The sequence below is a fragment of the Engystomops pustulosus genome, chromosome 8 (genome assembly GCF_040894005.1).
Source record: "Engystomops pustulosus chromosome 8, aEngPut4.maternal, whole genome shotgun sequence".
NCBI lineage: Eukaryota > Metazoa > Chordata > Amphibia > Anura > Leptodactylidae > Engystomops > Engystomops pustulosus.
In genome coordinates, this window is record NC_092418.1 from 94083877 (window position 1) to 94103817 (window position 19941).

A 19941-nucleotide genomic window follows, 5' to 3' on the forward strand; every position below is an offset into this window, starting at 1 on the left:
TGGATATTTCCTTCTCTTTATTGTCATATCAAAGTGCTTTGTTCTGCTACATAATAACCCATGTCATAGACAACTGTATGTCATTTCACAATATTTCATGCAATTATAAAATCCTGTGCGGAAACACAGTTAATGGGAGCGATCAGCATGCAAACATATGCAAAATGGAATGTCATTTTTACCTGGAGATTCTTATCTGCTTTATAGTCAACACAGCAACCATTGTTAGTCACAAAGTCACACAGCGTGAGGTTAGGAAGAAGCCTTCAGAAAGATAACAGGAAACGGATGAAGAAAACAGATTTGTTAGTAATTCATAATCTCTGGTTATTTTATAACGGAGCAGCCAAAAAAAAAAAATCACTTCACGGCTCAAATCCTTTAGTGTGTTAGATGTTCCTCAAACCTTGTGCCTATTTACCGGTGATGAATTCTTCTTGGTGGTAGCTGCTTATCACCTCCGATGTGTCGGAGACAGTATAGCCTAGACTCTTAAAGACTCTTTCACTTTCTTCCCAGGTCTTTTGAAAATTCTTCAATATTTCTTCTGGGGATTCAGTAGCTGAAATGTCAAGCATGTGACCTGATATGACATCTTCGTAGGTTGGAGGTGCGTGTTTGAATTCGAATGCAGGCTTCATGCCTTCGGCATTCTGGGAAGTTCTTGACCTGATTACCTTACTCTCCATCTTCTCAACACCAGAAGCTTGTAACATGGTTTCAGGATGTATCATAGGTTTGAATAAATGCTCTTGGCTTTCGTCATGCCGGTTCACAAATATTTTGGAGGTATTCTCTCTGTGATCTCTGATCTGTCTTATTGGAACGGTTCTAGCTTTCCCTTGTGAAGGAAGCTCATTAGATGCCCTTTGGCCTTCCTTTGGCACTGTCTTATTTTGTTCACCTTGAAACTTACTACTTGGGGTCCTGAAAAGAGAACTTGCACTTTCCTTTGAGGTTGCCATGCGCCCTTCATTTCCACTTCCTACGGTGGTCTTCCTTTGGAGGTTCCCACCATCTCTCATGTAAACATTTTTTGTTTTAGATTCAAACGCATGTTCTGTTGGGAGCTTGTTTTTTTGTGAGATTGATGTAATATCCATATCAGGGCCCAGCCATTTTGGAATGTGCGTTGAATCTTTCTCAGAGTGTGTTTGTTGGTTTTCAGATAGTCTAGCTTCCTCGTAAATTTCTGTCCTGTCCTCCGTTGCACTGTAAGTCACTTCTGAAGGAACTGGAGTGGTACTCAAAGACTCTTTGGTATGGCTTTCAATTTTCAGCTGTCTGCGCAGAGTAGCGGGAGAATGTATAATTTCACATTTTTTCTCAGCTACTACAGGAATAGGAGTGATAGCTCTGGGTTGTGTTGCTCCTTGAGAGAGTTTGACAGTGGTGTCTTTAAGTTTTGCAAGTTGTTCAGAGCGACTTTTTTGAGGTAAAGGGGATGATGTTTTGGGTGTTGTGGAACGCCTTGGTGGCATCGGTATTGTCACAGGCTCTTTAGGGAGTGGCGATGACGAGGGAAGTCTGTCTTTTTGAGGGGAGTCTGTACGTCTTACTGTAGATTCTATAGTAATGTAAGTAGGGGATGGAGACCTCATCTTCAGGAGAGGAGAACACGCCCTAATATCAGTCTGCTTCATGTCACTTGGGAGCCTTCCGAGGTCATTGCTGATCTTCCTTTGCCTACTTGTTGTCTCAACTTTTTTTGCCACCGTAGTGATCTGTTTGTGTGATGCTTCACTCTGAGTATTGGATTCATTTTTTTGTTTGACAAATGAAGTAGATTTCATTGCTGCTTGTATGTTGCCTTCAAAAGATGACTTCATGTCCATTGCATGGTTTTTGATGTAAGATATTTGCTCTGTAATATCACTCCTACTGCTGGATGCAGCCTGATCTGCAATATTTTTCTTTTTCTCCGGACTGATTAACCAGCTGGGAATAATACTGAGGAACGTTCTAAATGTATTAATATTCAGTGTCTGGGGATCTGATTCAAATTGCTTTGCATTGGACACTGTCTGCTGAAGCTCTTCACATTTTCGAAGGTAGTCAATAACATCTGATGACTTTATCTCCTGTTTTCTTTGATGTTCTGAACTGACGTTCAAGTTCTTTTCCAAGGTTTCTTTTGATGCCATTGTCTCCTTGACTTCTGATGTAGAAACATTTTTGGCTAAACTTTCAGATACTTCTGGTGGTTCTTTTGGGTGTTGTGGTGGTGGTGGAAGAGGGGCTTTTTGCTGATGTATGGGTGGTTTAAAATGGCTTTTTGATTTATCCGATTGACTAGCAGTTGTAGATATATTCTGCTGAACTTCAACCTCACTTTTGGTCTGGTCTTTTTTGATTTGCAGCTTTCTTTGGAATTTTGGTGACTCTATTGTTTTAGTCACTGTGCCACCCAATCCAGTCAGTTGGGGTTGCACTGTTTTGACATCCTTCTCATTATTTACTGCTTGGATATTACTTGTGCTCTGAATCTGTTTTTGTTGTGAGCTTTGAGATATGGATTGGACTTTTAATTCTTGGCTTCGTCTTTTTTCAGTTCTTTTGGTGGTATGAGATTCTTCATGTACTTTTTGCTGCATCTCAACAGCTTTGTGATCAATGTGCTTCATGCTCCCTATATTATTTGCAGCTTGAACAGTCATTTCAGACCTTGCTGTTTCCAGGCTTTCCCTGTCAAAGTTAATAATGGCTCTGGGAGAAGACGTTCTTGTCATTTCTGATTGATCCATCTGTTTTGTCTTCTCTGACTTGTTCAAAACATGTTTACTGATATGCTCCTGTGTACTGGATTCTTTAAAACCCTGTAAACTTTGTTGCTGAATCAGTTGGGATTCTTTTGATTGTGTTTGAACTTTCAGGACTGGGCTAGATATGGTGGAAGTTGACGATGATGACCCTAGTTGTGACACATTTTGCTTAGTCTTACAATGAGATTCTTCAATTGCCTCAGTGGAAGTTATATTCTTCTGTTCCTTCATCTGATACTGAGTATTTATTTCTTCCTTTGTTGGAATAACCGTTAATTTTGAGGATTCTGTTTCAAATGACTGGACGGAATTGCCCTCTGCTGATACTTGTTTTCTTTGTATCCTCGGAGATGTTGATGTATAAACCTGAGATACAGTCTTAGTCTTATTTTTCTCCATTTCCTCTCTTTGTTGACGATACTTTTCCTCCGCAATCATTAGTGGAGTCTTAAATTTTCGTACATATGTTTTTGGTTTTGGCGTTGGAGTTTCAGCATGTATAGCTGGAGACATCCTACATGGTGTGAACAACTTTCTCTTGGGTTTCAAAGTTTCCTCGTGAATTCTTTCTAATTCATGATCACACGTCAGTTGATCTAAATCTTGTTCACTCAACTGAGTGATGTTTACATTTCCAGTCTTTGTTTCGGAGATTGATGTCTTACTTTCGTTAACATGGCTAACCTCCATACTTTTTGTATTGAGTCCTTGTATCTGGGTGATATTAGCTGAAGATAAGAGGATATCTTTTTTCTTGGGTTTTAAAGACTCTTCATGGATTCTTTCAAGCTCCTGATCACAAACAATTTGATCATAATCTTGAGCAGTTGAATGACTGAAGTTCTCAATTTCTTTATTGCATACCTGTTCCTGAGAAACGGCTTTGAAATCAGATGATAAAGTTTGAGTTTTTGGCACTGGAGAAATGGTCGGTGAATAGAACATTTTTTGCTTGACATTTAAGCCTACTTTATTACTGACCGCCTCTTCTTTATGAAATTCCGCTTGTTCAGAATAACCTGAATGAGTCTGACTGGTGTTAACTATTTGTTCACATTTGGAAGCCTTTGATTGTTTGCTGATATTTTTATTTTCGTTAACCTTTGTACTTGTCATTGTTCCTGATTTAGAATGAAATATAGGCAGTTTAGACTTTGGTAGCACATCTGGTACTTGATTTACAGTTTTCTTAGATTTTTCCTTTTCAGTTAATTTCTGTGATAATTCTTTACTTGATTGCTCTGCAGAAAATTTAGTGACTTGAGTCTTTGATTCTTTGCTGGTTGTGACAGACTGCCCGTGAGATTGATATCCAGCTTTTCTAATAGTTGATTCTTTCTTCTGATCCTTGTATTTTATAATTGGTGGTGGCGTTTCTGGTGGAGGAGGATAATTTTCATTGTCCATCTTATCTGCTACTGGTGGGGGAGGGGAAGGAAAATAATCAGGCTCAGCATATGCCTTAAGAGGAAAATGAGTTGGTAATGGTGGAGGTGGTGGCGGTGGAGGTGGTGGAGGTGTTGGCGCAAGCGGAGGTTCTTCCATACACGGTTGTACTGGTGGTGGTGGAGGAGGGAAACTAGATAAAGTATTTTCCCTATCAGTTTCAGTTTTGATGTTCTTTGTAAACTGACCACTTTTGGTAGATGTTTTAGTAGATGTTATCTCATGAATGGCTTTCTTTGTGTTCACATGTTTTTGCTGTATATTTTGAGATTCTTTTTTAAATGAAGTCTTATTCACCGACTGAACTTCTTTTGATGTGACATCTACATTATTATTGATAGTATCCAAAACCTGTGCATTTTGCATATTGAATGCATTTCCTGAAATCATTCTCTTTGACTGTTGTGATTGCTGTTTAGTCACCTGCTTCTGACTATGATCTGATTTTTTGAAACCTTCAGTATCAATCACATCCATAATGGTGACTCCAGAGGTGTTGACGTTGGAAACCTTTTTAGCTTGAATCGTTGCCTTATTTTGATTCAATAAGCTCGTATGTGACTTCTCTTTCTGTCTCACGCTAAGTTCTTGAGCTGGGATACTTTGCTCTTCAGGGAATTCCACAATCTGAGTATCAGAACCAGTATTACTTTGCTTCCAGACTTTATTGGCGGAAGCCTTCTGTGAATTATAAAATTCTCTCTGCTCAGCTTTGCTCATGTTGGTTACTTTCTGCTGCGATGTATTCATATTCTGTGTACTTTTGTGATTAACTTTTATGGTTGTGTCTGAAACTGTGTGTTGCAAATTATTTACGTTCTGTAGGCTTCTCTGATCGACTGTAGAGAGTAGCTGGTCATCCATTTCTACAGTCATCACTTTCCCACCTGCCTTACTACCTGCATGAGAGAATTCATGATTTTCCTCACTAGAATGTAGCAAAGTTTTCATTGTGTCTTTCACATTGCCTTCAATGCTTGCTCTCCGTTGGACTATTTGTGAAGAAGGCTCAAGCAATGTCTTCATAGTACTTTTAACATCGCCTTGAACACTGACCTGATGTTGTACATAATTTCGTTCTGTAGAGGAGTCCAGCAGACTTTGCATGGTTGAACTTACATCTCCACTGATTATATCTTCTTTTTCTACTTGCTTTACAGTCTGTTGTGCTTCTTTTAAAGATTTTAATGCTGCCCCAACGTTTCCTTGAATGACTTCTTCCTTAACAAACTCGTTCTTCTGCTTTACAGCTTTTTCTAAAGAATCAATGGTTCCTTGAATATCTCCAGGGATGACATCTGGCTTTTCCGTATCCTTGACTTGATTCTGTGCTTCAGTAAGAGACTTCAGTGTTGCTGGAAGATCAGCTTTTATAATCGCTTCTTTTTGTACTACTACAGACTGATTTATGGCTTGGCTGAGAGAACTTAAGGTTGCTTGCAAATTACCTTTAACAATTTCTTCTTTATTTGCATCAAATGATTTATTCTCTGGCTCAGTCATAAAAACTTTAACTGTATTATACACATCTCCGGGGATGATATCTGCTTCCTCAATAGTTCGGTCAACTTGGGATCGTTGACGTTTAAGTAATAATTTTGTAGCTTCAACATCAACTCCCAGAATTTCTTCACTGGTTTGTTCCTCCACTTCATCCTCAAATTCTCCATGCAGTCGTTTTATATAGTCCAGCGCTCCAGATTCAATACAAGTTGTGAAGAACTGGACATTACCTCTTTCAGAATCTTCTATTCGAACCCTTTCTTTCTTCTCATCAGACAAGACGGAGGTCTTTAAATTGTAAATTGCCCGTTTTATATCGCCACCTACCACCTCATCCCGTTGAAAATCTTGACTCTCGTCATTGTTAAAGAGAGAATAGATAGTCATTTTTATATCACCCTTCTCACTTTCTTGAATAAGTATTCCTTGTTTCCCAGCATCCTTATTTTGGAGAAGGTTTTTTATGGCTTCCTGTATATCTCCACCAATAATGTCCTCCCGCATTGCTTGTTTATCGGTAGATTGATTCATTAACTGTGATTTTGTCAAGTTGATGTTTCCCTTTTCTTCTTCATTTAGGAGTACAGTTCTTTCAGTAGATGACTGCTTAGACAGCAGGTTCATCATTATATTTTGAAGATCTCCCCTTATTACCTCTTGTTTTTCTATCTTTGGAATTTCCTTATTCATGAGTTGGTATTTAGCCATACGGACATCCCCAATTTCATCTGCTTCCAAAATGATTCCATGGGACTTGACAATTCTTTGGCTATGCAGTTCTTTGAGTGTCTCATGAATACTCTTTCCAATGACTTCTGTCTTCTCTGTTTTGTATTCATTAAATTCATGTAATGGTGTAGTTTCAAAAAGCCATGTTGTTGTTCTAACATCAGCTTGTGGAATTTCTTCTTTCGATGCTTTTTTATCAGTTTCATCAATTTCTCGAATTGAATCCAAATTGTGATTTTCAAAAAGCCACACCGCATCTTGCACATCTCCCTTTTGGATGTCTTCCTTTGTTACTCTCTTTATGTCCTCATAATTTTCTCCATGAAGTTCATCAAGAGTGTGGGTTTCGAACAACCAAGTAGATGTTTTAACGTTGCCTTGTTGAATCTCACTGATGCTTACTGTTCGCACAGCCTGGCTATTTTTCTCATTTTCGAATAGCTCTTTGTTGCCTCTTACATCACCACCAATAACAGTTTCAATGGTACGAAACTTTGATTTCTCTTCATCAGAAATCGTATCAAGTGATTGGGTTTCAAATCTCCATCTAACAGAATTAACATCCCCTTTTTGAATGTCTTCTTGTGTTACCGCCTTGATCAAAAACACTTCATCAGAGTCATTGAACGAATCTATAGGTTTTGTTTCGAATAACCATCTTGTTCCACGAACATTGCCATGGAGTACCTCTTCTTTCTTGACTGTTGTTACTTCATGGTAAAATCCTTCTTTATCTTGGATAGCATAAAGTGGCGTAGTTTCAAACATCAGCCTATAATTTTTCACATCACCTTTTACTATTTCATCCATATTCACTGTTTTAATGGTATTTTCCGAATCCTCTTCCTTAATTTGGTCTAATGAAAAAGTTTCAAATACAAAGCATCCTTTCCTTACATTTCCTCCTTGGACATCTGTTATTGCATATGTTTCTTTATTTTTCTCATGGTTTTCATTTATTTCATCAATAGAATGATTCTCAAAAAGCCATCGACAATTCAAGACATTCCCCTTTTGGAGGTCCTCAGATTTCATGTTCTTTATCATATGGAGAACATCTTGAGAACTAGAACTAATCTGATCTAATGTCTTGTTCTCAAAAATATATTTCATGGAGGAGACATCCCCAGACTGAACATCAATTTCCACCACCCTCTTGAAATCTTTTTTATCCTCTCCTTGTATTTGTTCCAAATTTTGTGTTTCGAAAAGAAAACAAACTGATTGTACATCTCTACCTATGACCTCTTCCTTCTCCAAATGAGTAGACCTCTCTGATTCATCCTGTATTGTGTCAAGTGCCTGGGTTTCAAAAAGCCACGTGCAGGTCTTCACATCTCCCTTCTGGATTTCCTCACTGCTTGTCATTGTTTCATGTTTTTCGTACAGGGCTTCCATTGGTTGAGTTTCAAATAACCATTTACAAGTCCTCACATCACCTTTGACAATGTCAGTTCTTTGTTTTTGTACCAACTCTTCATCCTCAGTATGACTAAAGTATTTGATAGAATCCAGTGGCTGAGTCTCAAATAGCCACTTTCCTTTTTTGACATCCCCAGACTGTATTTCTTGAGATGAGATTCCTCTGATAACTTGGTAGTTTTCTGAACTTTCGCCAAACTGATCAATAGGAATAGTTTCAAACATCCATTGATATGATCTTACATCTCCTCTTACTACTTCTTCTTGACGAATTGTCTTAACCTCGTGGTAATGTCCAAACTGGTCCTCAATAGCATACAGAGGTGTTGTTTCAAAAAGTTTCCTGTTAAGCTGGACCGTTCCCTTATCTACATCTTCTATTTGGATTTTGTAAGAGAAGTCATCTTTTTGCCAGTCTTCCCTCTCAAATGCATTTTTGAAGGTGCTAACAACTCCCTTCTGGATTTCATCAAGACGAACCGTCCGGATATATTCTTTCTTTTCCTCCCTAATTTGTTCAAGTGGGCGTGTTTCAAAAACCCATTTTTGATGTCGAACATCCCCTTTTTCCTCCTCTGTAGTGATAACTTTTTTAAGTTTTCCAACTTCATCATTTTCTTTGAGTTCATCCATTGGTATATTCTCAAATAGATATTTTGTATTACTTACATTACCACCTATTATCTCCTCGCCCTCTTGAGGCCTTTCATTAGCATTGTCTTTTAAAATGTCCATTGGTAGAGTTTCAAAAATCCAACATTTTTGATATACATCTGCCCCAATGATAGCTTCTTTCTCAGAAACAGAATCATCCACCTCTTTAATAGAGTCCAAAGGACGTGTCTCAAATAGCCACTTTGCCTTTCCGACCCCACCTTTAACACTTTCTTCCATGGATATTCCTTTGACCACTTTGAGCTGAGTTTTATCTTGATTGATCATGTCCAAAGGTTGTGTCTCAAACATCCACCTTGCTGTTTTAACATCTCCTTTCTCAATGTCTTCCCTGCAGACTGTAGTTATTTCAAGAACTTTTCCAGAACTATCTTGCAAGACATAGGTAGGGTCAGTTTCAAATTGTTTTACGGTTGTTTTCACATCACCTTTAAAGTCTTGAAGTTCTGATTTGAGTCTCAGCATGCTCATTTCATCAGAAGAAAGTGAGCGGTCATTGTATTGAGTTTCAAAAAAGTATCTACCAGCTTTTACGTCTCCTCCATGAATGTCTTCCGAAGTGTAGACTGTGTCAGAATCATTTTCCTTGTGTATTTTGTTCATAGAATCTAATGGTTGTGTTTCAAATAACCATGTTGCTGTCCTGACATCTCCTCTAGCAAGTTCAGGTACTTTCTCAGCTTTATCTAAAGAGCCTGAGGGGTCTACTCCGAGGGCATGAATTGGCTTTGTCTCAAACATCCATGTTGTATATTTTACATCCCCTCCAGCTATGATTTCTTGCTCTCCAATGCTTTTGATGTGACTTTGCTCTGGTGACTCGTCTTTAATTGTATCTAAAGGTTGATTTTCGAAAACCCACCTCATAGACTGCACCTCTCCTTTCAAAATTTCATCCCATTCCAGATATTCTCTTTCGGGACTAAGACATTTTTGTGGGCTACTAACTGGATTTTCGAACACCGATCTTGTATGTTGTACCTCACCTTTCTGTTCAAATTGACTAGTTACAATGTCAGAGACCTGATTGTAAAATTCCTGTTCTAAATTCTTCCTCACTTCAGGATGTATATGTTTATATAAACGTTTCAGCTCATATAGGTTTCGTTGCTTTGAAAACACCTCTTTGGGGGCAACCGAGGCATATCTTTCCGTAGGTTGTGGAGGTTCTGGGGACTGGGAAAAATCTGCTATTTCGTCTGTTTCTAAAATATCTGGAGGAGGAGGAGGAGGTAGTGGAAACTCTTCTAAACTTCCAAAATGGACAGACTTAGTGTGAGCAGACTTTGATGAGTGTTCTGATTTCAATGATGAGCTCATACCATGGACACTGCTTGTCGAGCCAGAGGTCTTAGTGTTAACCACTGGCCACTCAAATTCTGGATGGTCATTATACATCTTGAGGGAATAAAATACAATCATTTAATATCTCACATCTACAATTACCCTTACAGAATTAATCAGATATATTTTCAACCCATTACGGTTTACTAATATAATGTAAAAGAAATTAAAGAAATGTAGTAGAGCTGAATTTGTCAGATGCTGCAGATTGTGCTTCTGATAAATTGTATTTCTTGGCCAAAAAGGCAATTTTTTACATCCAGATATTAATGCATATAAACTTTGTATATTTAAGTGACAACTTCAGCTCCCCAACATATTGAAATAGATAGATAAATAATGGAATAAAGCTCATTCATACAGACATCCATTAACATTTGTCTATATACAACATAAATTATTAGATTACCAAAAAGGTCGGAAATTTGTGTAATTACCTTTGCATGTTTTCCCTGTGATCCTGCAGTTCCACTGACACTAGTAATTTTATCCTTGAGAGACTGTTCATATTGTTCCTTAAGGACTTGCGCAGAAATTTTAGGCATTTCCATGTAACCTGAGGAAAAAACGGACTGTGTATAAAATAAACATAATAATAAAATTATAATAGAATAATAATGATAATATGCAAACATTTGTATGTGAAACTGTGTAATTTCCTTGGGATAGTACCGCCAATGTGCCAATTTGACAAGTTTGGCCAAACTTCAGCAAAAAGTTTGGTTTGGGTACCTGGATGTGATTAAAACTGCACCCCAAACCCCACTGAAATCAATGTTGACCTAAACTTTCAGACCCAAAAATGGCTGTAAAATAGGGGTAGTAAGGGGCAGTGGGCTTTGAAAGGAGGTTAATTACGCCAACAAAAATGGGCTATGGAAAGTAAAAAAAATAAGGAAATAAATCATTTAAAAGAATAAAATGCTGTTGTTAATATCACTGCACTATAAGAGGCTATAGGTATCCAGACACAGTTATTTTTAACACGGTTAAAGAAGCAATTTGAAAACCATATTCTCTTCCTCTCAATGCACTGAAAGATGCTATGCGTGGCATCACTGCACTTTAGGAATTAATGGATGTCGTTATCACTGTCTGTTCGGATGTAGTTATCACTGTAACCGTTCTGCAGGCTGCCCTGAAAAGGACAGTTATTTTGAATCTTGTAAATGAAAACAGGGTCACCCCTGAGGAAGCTAGGTGACTAGCGATACGCGTGGGGTCTTCTCCCCAGCTCTTTTTGTTTTCCCCTACCGCACTCCTTCACAGGACGTGATCATTCCAACAGGTAAACCTAGCGTGGACCCTGGGCTTGCGCCCACCACACCTTTTTTCAGCATTTTGGGTTTTTCCCTAGACTTCATATAATTTAACATTCTGTAACCGCATTTTTTGGTTTTGGGATCCAGCCAGGTTTTCCAATTCATTTATTTTTAAATATTTGCCTCACATGTGTGCAGAGGAAGGGGTTCTCTGCAGGTAGGGGGAGCTGGTGGTGTGCAGAGCAGCCAGCACTATCATATGCTGAGTTGCTTTGCCCGTTATATTTGTGTGCTTTGCACACTTTTTAATGGTTTTTATTGTTGTTCGTTCTTGCTGTGCTGTTTTTGTTCTTGTATTATTAATAAAATTGCGTGTTTTTGGTCATATAGCGTACATCTGTTTTCATTTACAATTTTGGTAGTTCTTGGTACAGCTTTGGCCGTTATTGTATGTTCTTTACTTCATATTATTTCAGTGGTGCCGATCCCCTTTCTCCATATCTAGTTATTTTGAATCTAACTGTCCCCCACAGCCTTCTCTCCCTTCCTTCCTACCTGCCCTGAAGAGGGCAATTATTAGATTATTACACCTATACTTTGTCCCTCCAGCTCCAGCCTCTCCATCGCAGTCCCCTCTCCATAATGGTGACAGGGCATGTGACCCTATCTTATACAACAGAGTCACAAGCCCCACTTGGCCAATCACAGCCATGCTCCCTAAGGTTGTTAAGTGCTAGATGCTGGTTGATTGGCCACTCATCTGCCCATCAACTAGAATTTTCATATGCGGTAGAACACCAAAACTGAACTTCTGGCTGAAGTCCAGGTCTAGGGACTGTTAAGTATGGACCTGAATAGTGGGGTTCATGATGGCTCATCACTATGTATTAGCACTCCTATGGCATTCAGCTCCCGGGGCTCCTGGACCGGCCAGTCCCTAGCCCTTGCTACACTTGTGCCATTCTAAGCCACTCCAGTGCTTTTGTTTGACACATACACAGTTTTTGAAAAAACAATTTTCAAGATTTTCAAGATTTCTTAACTCTTCGACTTACCATTATTCATGAGTATAACCATGGAACCCCAAATCGAAACCTGACGTGAGGGTCCTCTCAGATTCCTGTGTTAAATGTAGTATTTAAAAGGGCTGTGCTACGTTATATTTTTATCCCTTATTTGAATGAATGGAGTTGGAATGCTGAGACCATTACCAATCATGAGAACAGGGGTTCTCTTCACCCTAATTGATGAAGTAGCAGGTAAAGGATTTGTCATCTATTCCCCTTTTTGGGATTGGTGGGGGTTTTAGCAGTCAGATTTTTATTCTGTTTATTGGGGATAACAATCTAACTTGGTATAACCCCCTTTTATAGGAAATCTACCATCAAAATCAAACATGGTAAACCAGGGACACTTACTTATAGATCCACGCACTGTGATTGTGGTAACCTTCTTATATTTGTTATCTATGGCCTTCTTCCTTCTAAAATCAACTTTTACAATTATGCTAATGAGCTAGGGTGGCTGCCCTGCACTGTCTCACCCCTTCCCCTGCTTCCTCAGCACATGTGAGCATGAGCAGAATTTTGCATAATTTTAAAAAATGATGGATTTTGATGGTAGATTTCATTTAAGTCTCAAGTTAAGGTTAAAGTTCAGTTTGATTCCTTAACATGTGCCCCATTTACACATTTCTCTTTGCCCTAAATACCACTATCTTCACAAAGAGAATCAAATTGACACATTATTGAGTTTCTACTACTGCCACGTTACTGAGATTTAATAGTATGTTTTCAACATGCAAATCAGCCATGTGTGAACATAGCCTACGGGTTTCTCAAAAGGTAAAGTAATACTGACACAATCCTGGTGCATTCTGTTTTGCATCCTATGGAGAAAGTGATGGTGTTGACAAGCTAGAATTTAGTATAGAGCTATAAAATGTATGTGATTTACTTGTTAATATTCCTATAAAGTATCTTTGGACACTGGTTGGTATATAGGTTTGTATCACTGCTACTGAATCAAGTAATGGTTATTAATATGATTTCTATACATGTGGAAACTCAAAGGCTTTTTTAACCTAAACTTACTCTGACTATGGTTAGGGGCTCCAATCGTAAAAATTAATTCAATACAATATCACAACTTCTCATTGAAACACCTTGAAAGACTGTAGTTCAGAATGTAACCAGTAGGTGGCAGTAGATAGCACATAACATTGTGAGAAAATATAACAAAATAATATTGTTTCGAAAAGCTGATCATCTCATAATCAATAATCCTGAGCGAGTCAAGGGGAAGGCGGACACATTCGTGTTATAGGGCACTTTTATAGGGCACCGCAATGTACAGTATGATGCTCATCCCTCCGTTTTTATATCATGTCAATATTTCTGCAATTAAAACTTTTGACTTTTATGTATTGAACATCCTGCCGGCAATTAGTGGCAATTGTACTAGGTGTCCCAGATGTCTTCTGGCGTTCATTGTTCGGCACTCCTGCTTTCTTAATAATATTCCCCGGTGGTTGATGCTTGGCAGGAATCCTGGATGCAGTTTGCAATGAGATAAGTGTTTCTCTCTAGACTTATGTCTGTATCTGGAGATAGATGAAGTCTTTAGTGCTCATCACAAGTCTTCCTTCATTGCGAACAGCTCTATAGACAAGCTTCGGGAAAATGAACCCGATGAACTGAGGCAATATCCACTATAGGTTCATGAATCTCTCTCCAATGGCGAATAAATGAGGGTGCTTTGCCACTGTATTAAAAGGGGTTTTGATAAAAGAAGGGAGATTGATTTAAAGGGCCCCTACATGGACTTGTGGTTTATTGTTCCAAATCATCCTTGGTCCATGGCCTCGCCTAGAGATAAATCCAATAATAACAATAACGTGGATCTGACCCATCTCTGGGTCTACCAAATACCAGTGTAGTAAACACCTGATTTATTGTGCATGCGCTGTCCCTATGGCACTGAGTACTACATCGGCTTCACTGAATGACCATAAGCTACAAACCAAGGTAAGTATAAGGGTCTATAAGAACCTGAGGGTAGGTTGGTGTCCCAAATCTCCCTGACAGGTTCCCTTTATGAAAGTACACACAATGCTGTTGTAATTGAGTACTGGAGTGTTTGAGGGCTCATATTTATCATACATGCACCATCCCTATGGATCTGAGTACTACATCGGCTTCACTGAATGACCATAAGCTACAGACCAAGGTAAGTATAAGGGTCTATATGGACCTGAGGGTAGTTTAGTGTCCCAAATCTCCCTGACATGTTCTCTCTATTAAAGTGCAGACAATGCAGTTGTAAATGAGCACAGGAGCTTTTGACGGCTCATATGGTGTCTTAGAGACCAGTATTATAATTGTAGTTGGCAGTCTGCTGCAGATTTTCCATTGGAGACCAACAGCTTTAAGTTGAATCTCTAGGAAAAATTCGAGGTACAGCTGCCAGGAATAGGTTGATCATCATTTGGCACTCCATTTACTCCTATATTAATATCAAGATCATAATCCAGGCATAGGCTCCATAGAAGTAACTGGAGAATTGATTGTGCATGCGCAGAGATATTTCGTTGACAAGCAGAACTCAACCGTTTTAGTGCCCTGTTTTACTGATTGCTGATTCTCAACACCTACATTACCATCATTCTGACACTGAAATTTAGTGGGATTAAAATAAAATTGTATATTTTTTTACAGTTTTTTTTTCCTACATGGCTTTAAATGGGTATACTCATCTGGGCATTGATGTTTAATTTAATTCATCTGCCATATACATAGATTTCTTTAAGTAGACGTTATTAAAAAATTTACCTGTATGAAGATAATGTCATATGGTCCCTTAGAAATTAGATTGTTGTCCTTGGATACAATCACTGTTGCTGGAGTGATTGAACAAAAAAACAAGTAGTTTATCCATAAGAAATGTCTGTGTATTACTGCATGTCCAACAGACGTCCTGTGATAATTAACACTAAATCCTTGTGGTCAGGCAGGGCTCAATAGTGCATGTCTGGCCACTACTGTTCAAGTTTGGAAGTTTGGGGATGGTCGTATCCAAGGACAGTTATTTTGTTTCTAAGGCATATGACAATATTTATGGAAAATTATCTTCACATAGGTACATTTTTTAATAACATCCAATTGAAGAAATGTATATATATATGGCAGATGTATTAAATACAATGAGAATGTCCAGCAGAATGTCCATACATTTTCATACAGCAGGAATTTCAGCAAAGCTAAAAAATATTTTTTATGGAGTCCTAATGTGATACTGACAACAGCTTTTTAAGTGTTGAATAAGTTATCAGCCACAGTAAAGTTTTTGTCTTTTTACAATGCCCAATGTCCAGGAACATGAGCTCTGATAAACACATGCTTGGTCGATGATCAACTCATGTAAAAGACCCGTAAGCTAAAATCTGCACAAACTGGATTAAATGTGTTAACATACATTCTAAGGTACTGATATGCAGTGAATGTGAGGAAGCAGACTTTATAGCAATGCTCCATGGGACAATTATGTAAAAAAGCTCACATCAAGAGGATGAAACTGCTTATGTATTGCCATCTATAGGTGACTACTCAGAACATGCCAAAACCATGACCTGGATTAAAAAACTGAAAAAGAACAGACCATAGAAATCAATCTCTGTTCTGTAGCTGTTGTTCTTCATCATTACTGTTTTCCTTGTCTTGTGTAGCATCTGCTTAGGAGTTTTTATACAATAATCTAAACGGGTTTCTAGCCATATAAAACTAAGCAAAGTGTCTGAGGCCTATCTACTTTCTTCCCCATGTGACCAAGTTTCAAAGAAGAACTGTCACCAGAATTTTACACCTTACACCAGTAATACCTGCTGGTAAAGGGTTAAAAGTTTCCATATCACCTAAAATGATCTGCCACTGAGGCACTGTACCTTAATTACAGACCTTAATTTTCTGATATGCAAATGAGTATAGATGAGTCATGTTCTGACTAGAAGAATCACGCTTTTTCCAGGCTTCCAGTGAAACACGCCTCCTTCTTTTGATTAAGAGCTCTTCAAATCTCAACCTGTGCAGACAGGAAGTCCTCTCTCTGTCCACTTCCTGTCTTTACCAGATTGATGTCCTTCTCACAGCAAGGTATATTTAGCAGTGCACAAATAATTTATAAACATTATGGCATGGCTTCCCACCATTTCACACACCCTGCAATGGGTGAGGCCACTCATCAGTGGGTGGAACCACATAGCAATGGGTGGAGCCAGCATAGACAAAGGCAGAAAAAGTTTAGGGAATCATTTTACTGGTGGGAGGAGACATATTTAGGCTGGGACATTTACACTGCACTTTTTGTGTGTGTGTGGGGGGGGTAAGGTTTATTGTGCCTATTCTTGATGACAGGTTCCCTTTATGTAGATCATTGTAAAAGCCATTGATTGACTGGACTTGGTGTTGGTGGAGATGGGAATGAGCTATTTTTGAATTATTTGCAGCCTTCTTCTTCCCAGTTCTATATTGTTAGAGAACTCCTTTAATGCACATATTGATATGGCTAGTTTAGTGACCTATTCATGAAATAAGTGATGACCCCTAAAAAGTGTCTTTCGAATTGGAGTCTCATCTGGACTACGACACAAAAAGGAGCTGTTCTTCCAGCACTGAAATCAAACTATCAATAAGGGTTTCAATTATCGTCCCCCAAACATCTGATATTGATATATTGATGACTTATCCTATTCCTAGGGGAGAGGGGCCATCCTCTGGGTCAGGTTCCTGCATCATTGCATTATTTCAGGTTTTTGGGCTTGTGCCAGACTGAGGCTTCCAGGAGTCATGGGACATGGTTAAGCCAAAGTCCCAAGGTCAGAAGATGACAGTCCTTGACCCCTAGAACTTCCAGACCTGAAAACCAGAGGTCACAGAGCAACATATTAGCCAGAATGGGGTCAATGTATCCTTTATTTTAACACCAAGACCCCCAATTGTTTACCAGATTCTTGGAAAACCTCTTCAAGGTATTCCTTTGAAGGTCCTTTGAAGGTTTACATTGTGACGTACACCGTAGCTGCCTATAGGTGGCACCAGAAACACGTTCAGTACATTCTGAATAAATAATTAAAAAAATGTGAATTTCCCCTTTAAGTTGGGTTAAACTATATCTTTACAATGAATACAATTCAAAAACTTTCTATCCCCAAAAAAGATAGAAGTTATTTTTATGATGTTTATCTTTTTCCACCCTTTTTCTTTATCGCGTCTCCAGATTGTTCTTCCTCAGTAGACTTACATGTTTCATTCACAAGTCTTTAATTTGCTACTTCAATGCGTTCCATTTTGTGGCGGCGCTTAACACATTTAAAGCAGTATTCTTACCTACTCCATCAGCTTCTTGATTATAATTAGACGCTGTGCTTGTCTCTTGGGTGCTTTGCTCATGAACCGATACCTGGGTAAAGTAAATTATGGCATTTAAAATTTCGCTTTATCACCAGCCTAAAAACATAAATATATACATGAATGGACACACCGCCGCCGCCGAGCGCCGCAAACTTTTGTTGAGGATAAAATTATTTCTTGAAATAACACTAATAATTTTATTTGCTCATGCAGGTTTCCAAGGAATATAAATACTCAGCGTGCTAATGAAAATTTGTATAATACCTGTTCTGTATTAGAAGCTGAAAATTGAGTTTCGTGTTGCTCAGCTGCTTGGCTGCTGCTCATGAACGTGACTTCATTGCTTCTTCTGGTTTCCTACAAAAAAAAATTTAAAGGAAAATTGATGGTTTAGTTAAAATGTAACAATATACCTATTAAAGGGAACCTGTCATGACACTCATGTCTGATCTGCTCTATAACATGCTGCCTGCAGATAGGACACTATGTACACATTGCTCATCTCCTCCTGCTCTATAATATGCTGCCTGCAGATAGGACATCATGTACAATCTGTTCAGCTTCTCATGCTCTATAACATGTTGCCTGCAGATAGGACTTCATGTACAATCTGTTCAGCTTCTCATGCTCTATTAATTACTTCACATATGTGAATATAATCTGCTCGGCTCCTTCTGCCATTTAATGTCCTGCCTGTAGATAGGACACTATGTACAATTTGCTTAGCTCCTCCTTCTCTATAACATGTTGTCTGCAGATAGGATACTATGTATAATCTGCTCAGCTTCACCTGTTCAATAACATGCTGCCTACAGATAGGACACTATGTACAATCTGCTCAGCTCTTTCTACCCTATAATATGCTGCCTGCAGATAGGACACTATGTACAATCTACTCAGCTCCTCCTACTCTATAACATGCTGCCTGCAGATAGGACACTATGAGCAATCTGCTCAGCTCTTCCTGCTCTATAACATGCTGCCTGCAGATAGGACACTATGTACAATCTGCTCAGCTCTTTCTACCCCATAATATGCTGCCTGCAGATAGGACACTATGTACAATCTACTTAGCTCATCCTGCTCTATAACATGCTGTCTGCAGATAGGATACTATGTACAATCTGCTCAGCTTCACCTGTTCAATAACATGCTGCCTGCAGATAGGACACTATGTACAATCTGCTCAGCTCTTTCTACCCTATAATATGCTGCCTGCAGATAGGACACTATGTACAATCTACTCAGCTCCTCCTACTCTATGACATGCTGCCTGCAGATAGGACACTATGAGCAATCTGCTTAGCTCCTCCTGCTCTATAACATGCTGACTACAGATACGGCACTACTTACAATCTGCTCAGTTCTTCCTACCCTATAACATGCTTCTTTAAGGTATTTAAACATAGGGAAAACCATATAAATGTAGTATCACTGTGATTGTACTGATATGGCTGCAAGGTGAAGGCTGTAAAGAGTAAACTGGAAGGACAATGGCACAACAATGTTTTTTTCCCAATACAAACTATTCTAAATCCCAGCTTCCTAGTGCACTGTACAGTGGCATATTGAATGCTGCCATCGAAAATTTTGGCCAGTGGCAAACGGTTAATTCCCATTCACAAGGCGGCTGCTGTGTTACAACATACAATATCTGTTCCAGGAAAACCAACTCTCAGCGTGAGCCTAAAATCTATAATTTATTAAGATGTGAACATTTCTTCTGCAAAAGCTTTTAAACCCCATAACTAACATCAACCAAGTTGGAAACTTTGGAACACATTAACTTCTCGGAGTAATTAATTCCTATGGGTGCTGTCACTTTCACCTGGAGTAATACAAGGTATATTACTACTTGGTTTATTCTGAAGTATTAAGCTGTTATGGAATAGGAGAATAATTGGAAATGCGGAGTCTGAGCCGATGGTGAACGCTCCGGTCTCGCTGCCTCTGGGATGCATTAGTTTAAATGTAGTCATTTGTGAAAAGCCGTTCAAGCTTTGTTTTAAATGACTAAATATCCGAGCTGAAAGCCCAGTTCAATCAGACGAGAACGCTCTTTGGTCGAGCTGCTGGATGAAAGGAAAACACTCCATAATTCCAATATATTATGATTCCGTTTTCCAATGTGATAGGAGCCCATTGCATTTACACAAGTAGAAATAATAAGCTTTCTAGTCGAGCTAAAAGTACTAATAAAAGGAGACATTTAGCATGGCCATTAATGCCGCTCATTAGGGGACATTGGCCATGGCGGCCGCCCTCACACTCAATGGAAATCGGGAAATCGTTAATTAAATAGTGATGTTTTGCATGTTCTTCTTAACGACAATCTAATGAAATGTGCGCATTAGTTGGGATTCAAAGCCCATGCAAAATATTAAAATATCAGTA

General features: G+C 38.7%; 1 protein-coding gene across 2 annotated transcripts in view; it reads right to left on the reverse strand.

Annotated features, from left to right (window-relative positions):
* Nucleotides 1–19941, reverse strand: part of XIRP2 (xin actin binding repeat containing 2) — a 115565-nt gene that overhangs the window by 5882 nt on the left and 89742 nt on the right. For both annotated transcript variants that reach the window (XM_072121821.1, XM_072121822.1), the window contains exons 4-7: nt 17812–17904; nt 17524–17596; nt 10319–10437; nt 422–9935 (exon numbers count right to left, since the gene is read on the reverse strand). In XM_072121821.1, coding sequence (XP_071977922.1) covers nt 422–9935; nt 10319–10437; nt 17524–17596; nt 17812–17904 — 9799 coding nt within the window. The remainder of the gene's footprint in view (nt 1–421; nt 9936–10318; nt 10438–17523; nt 17597–17811; nt 17905–19941) is intronic.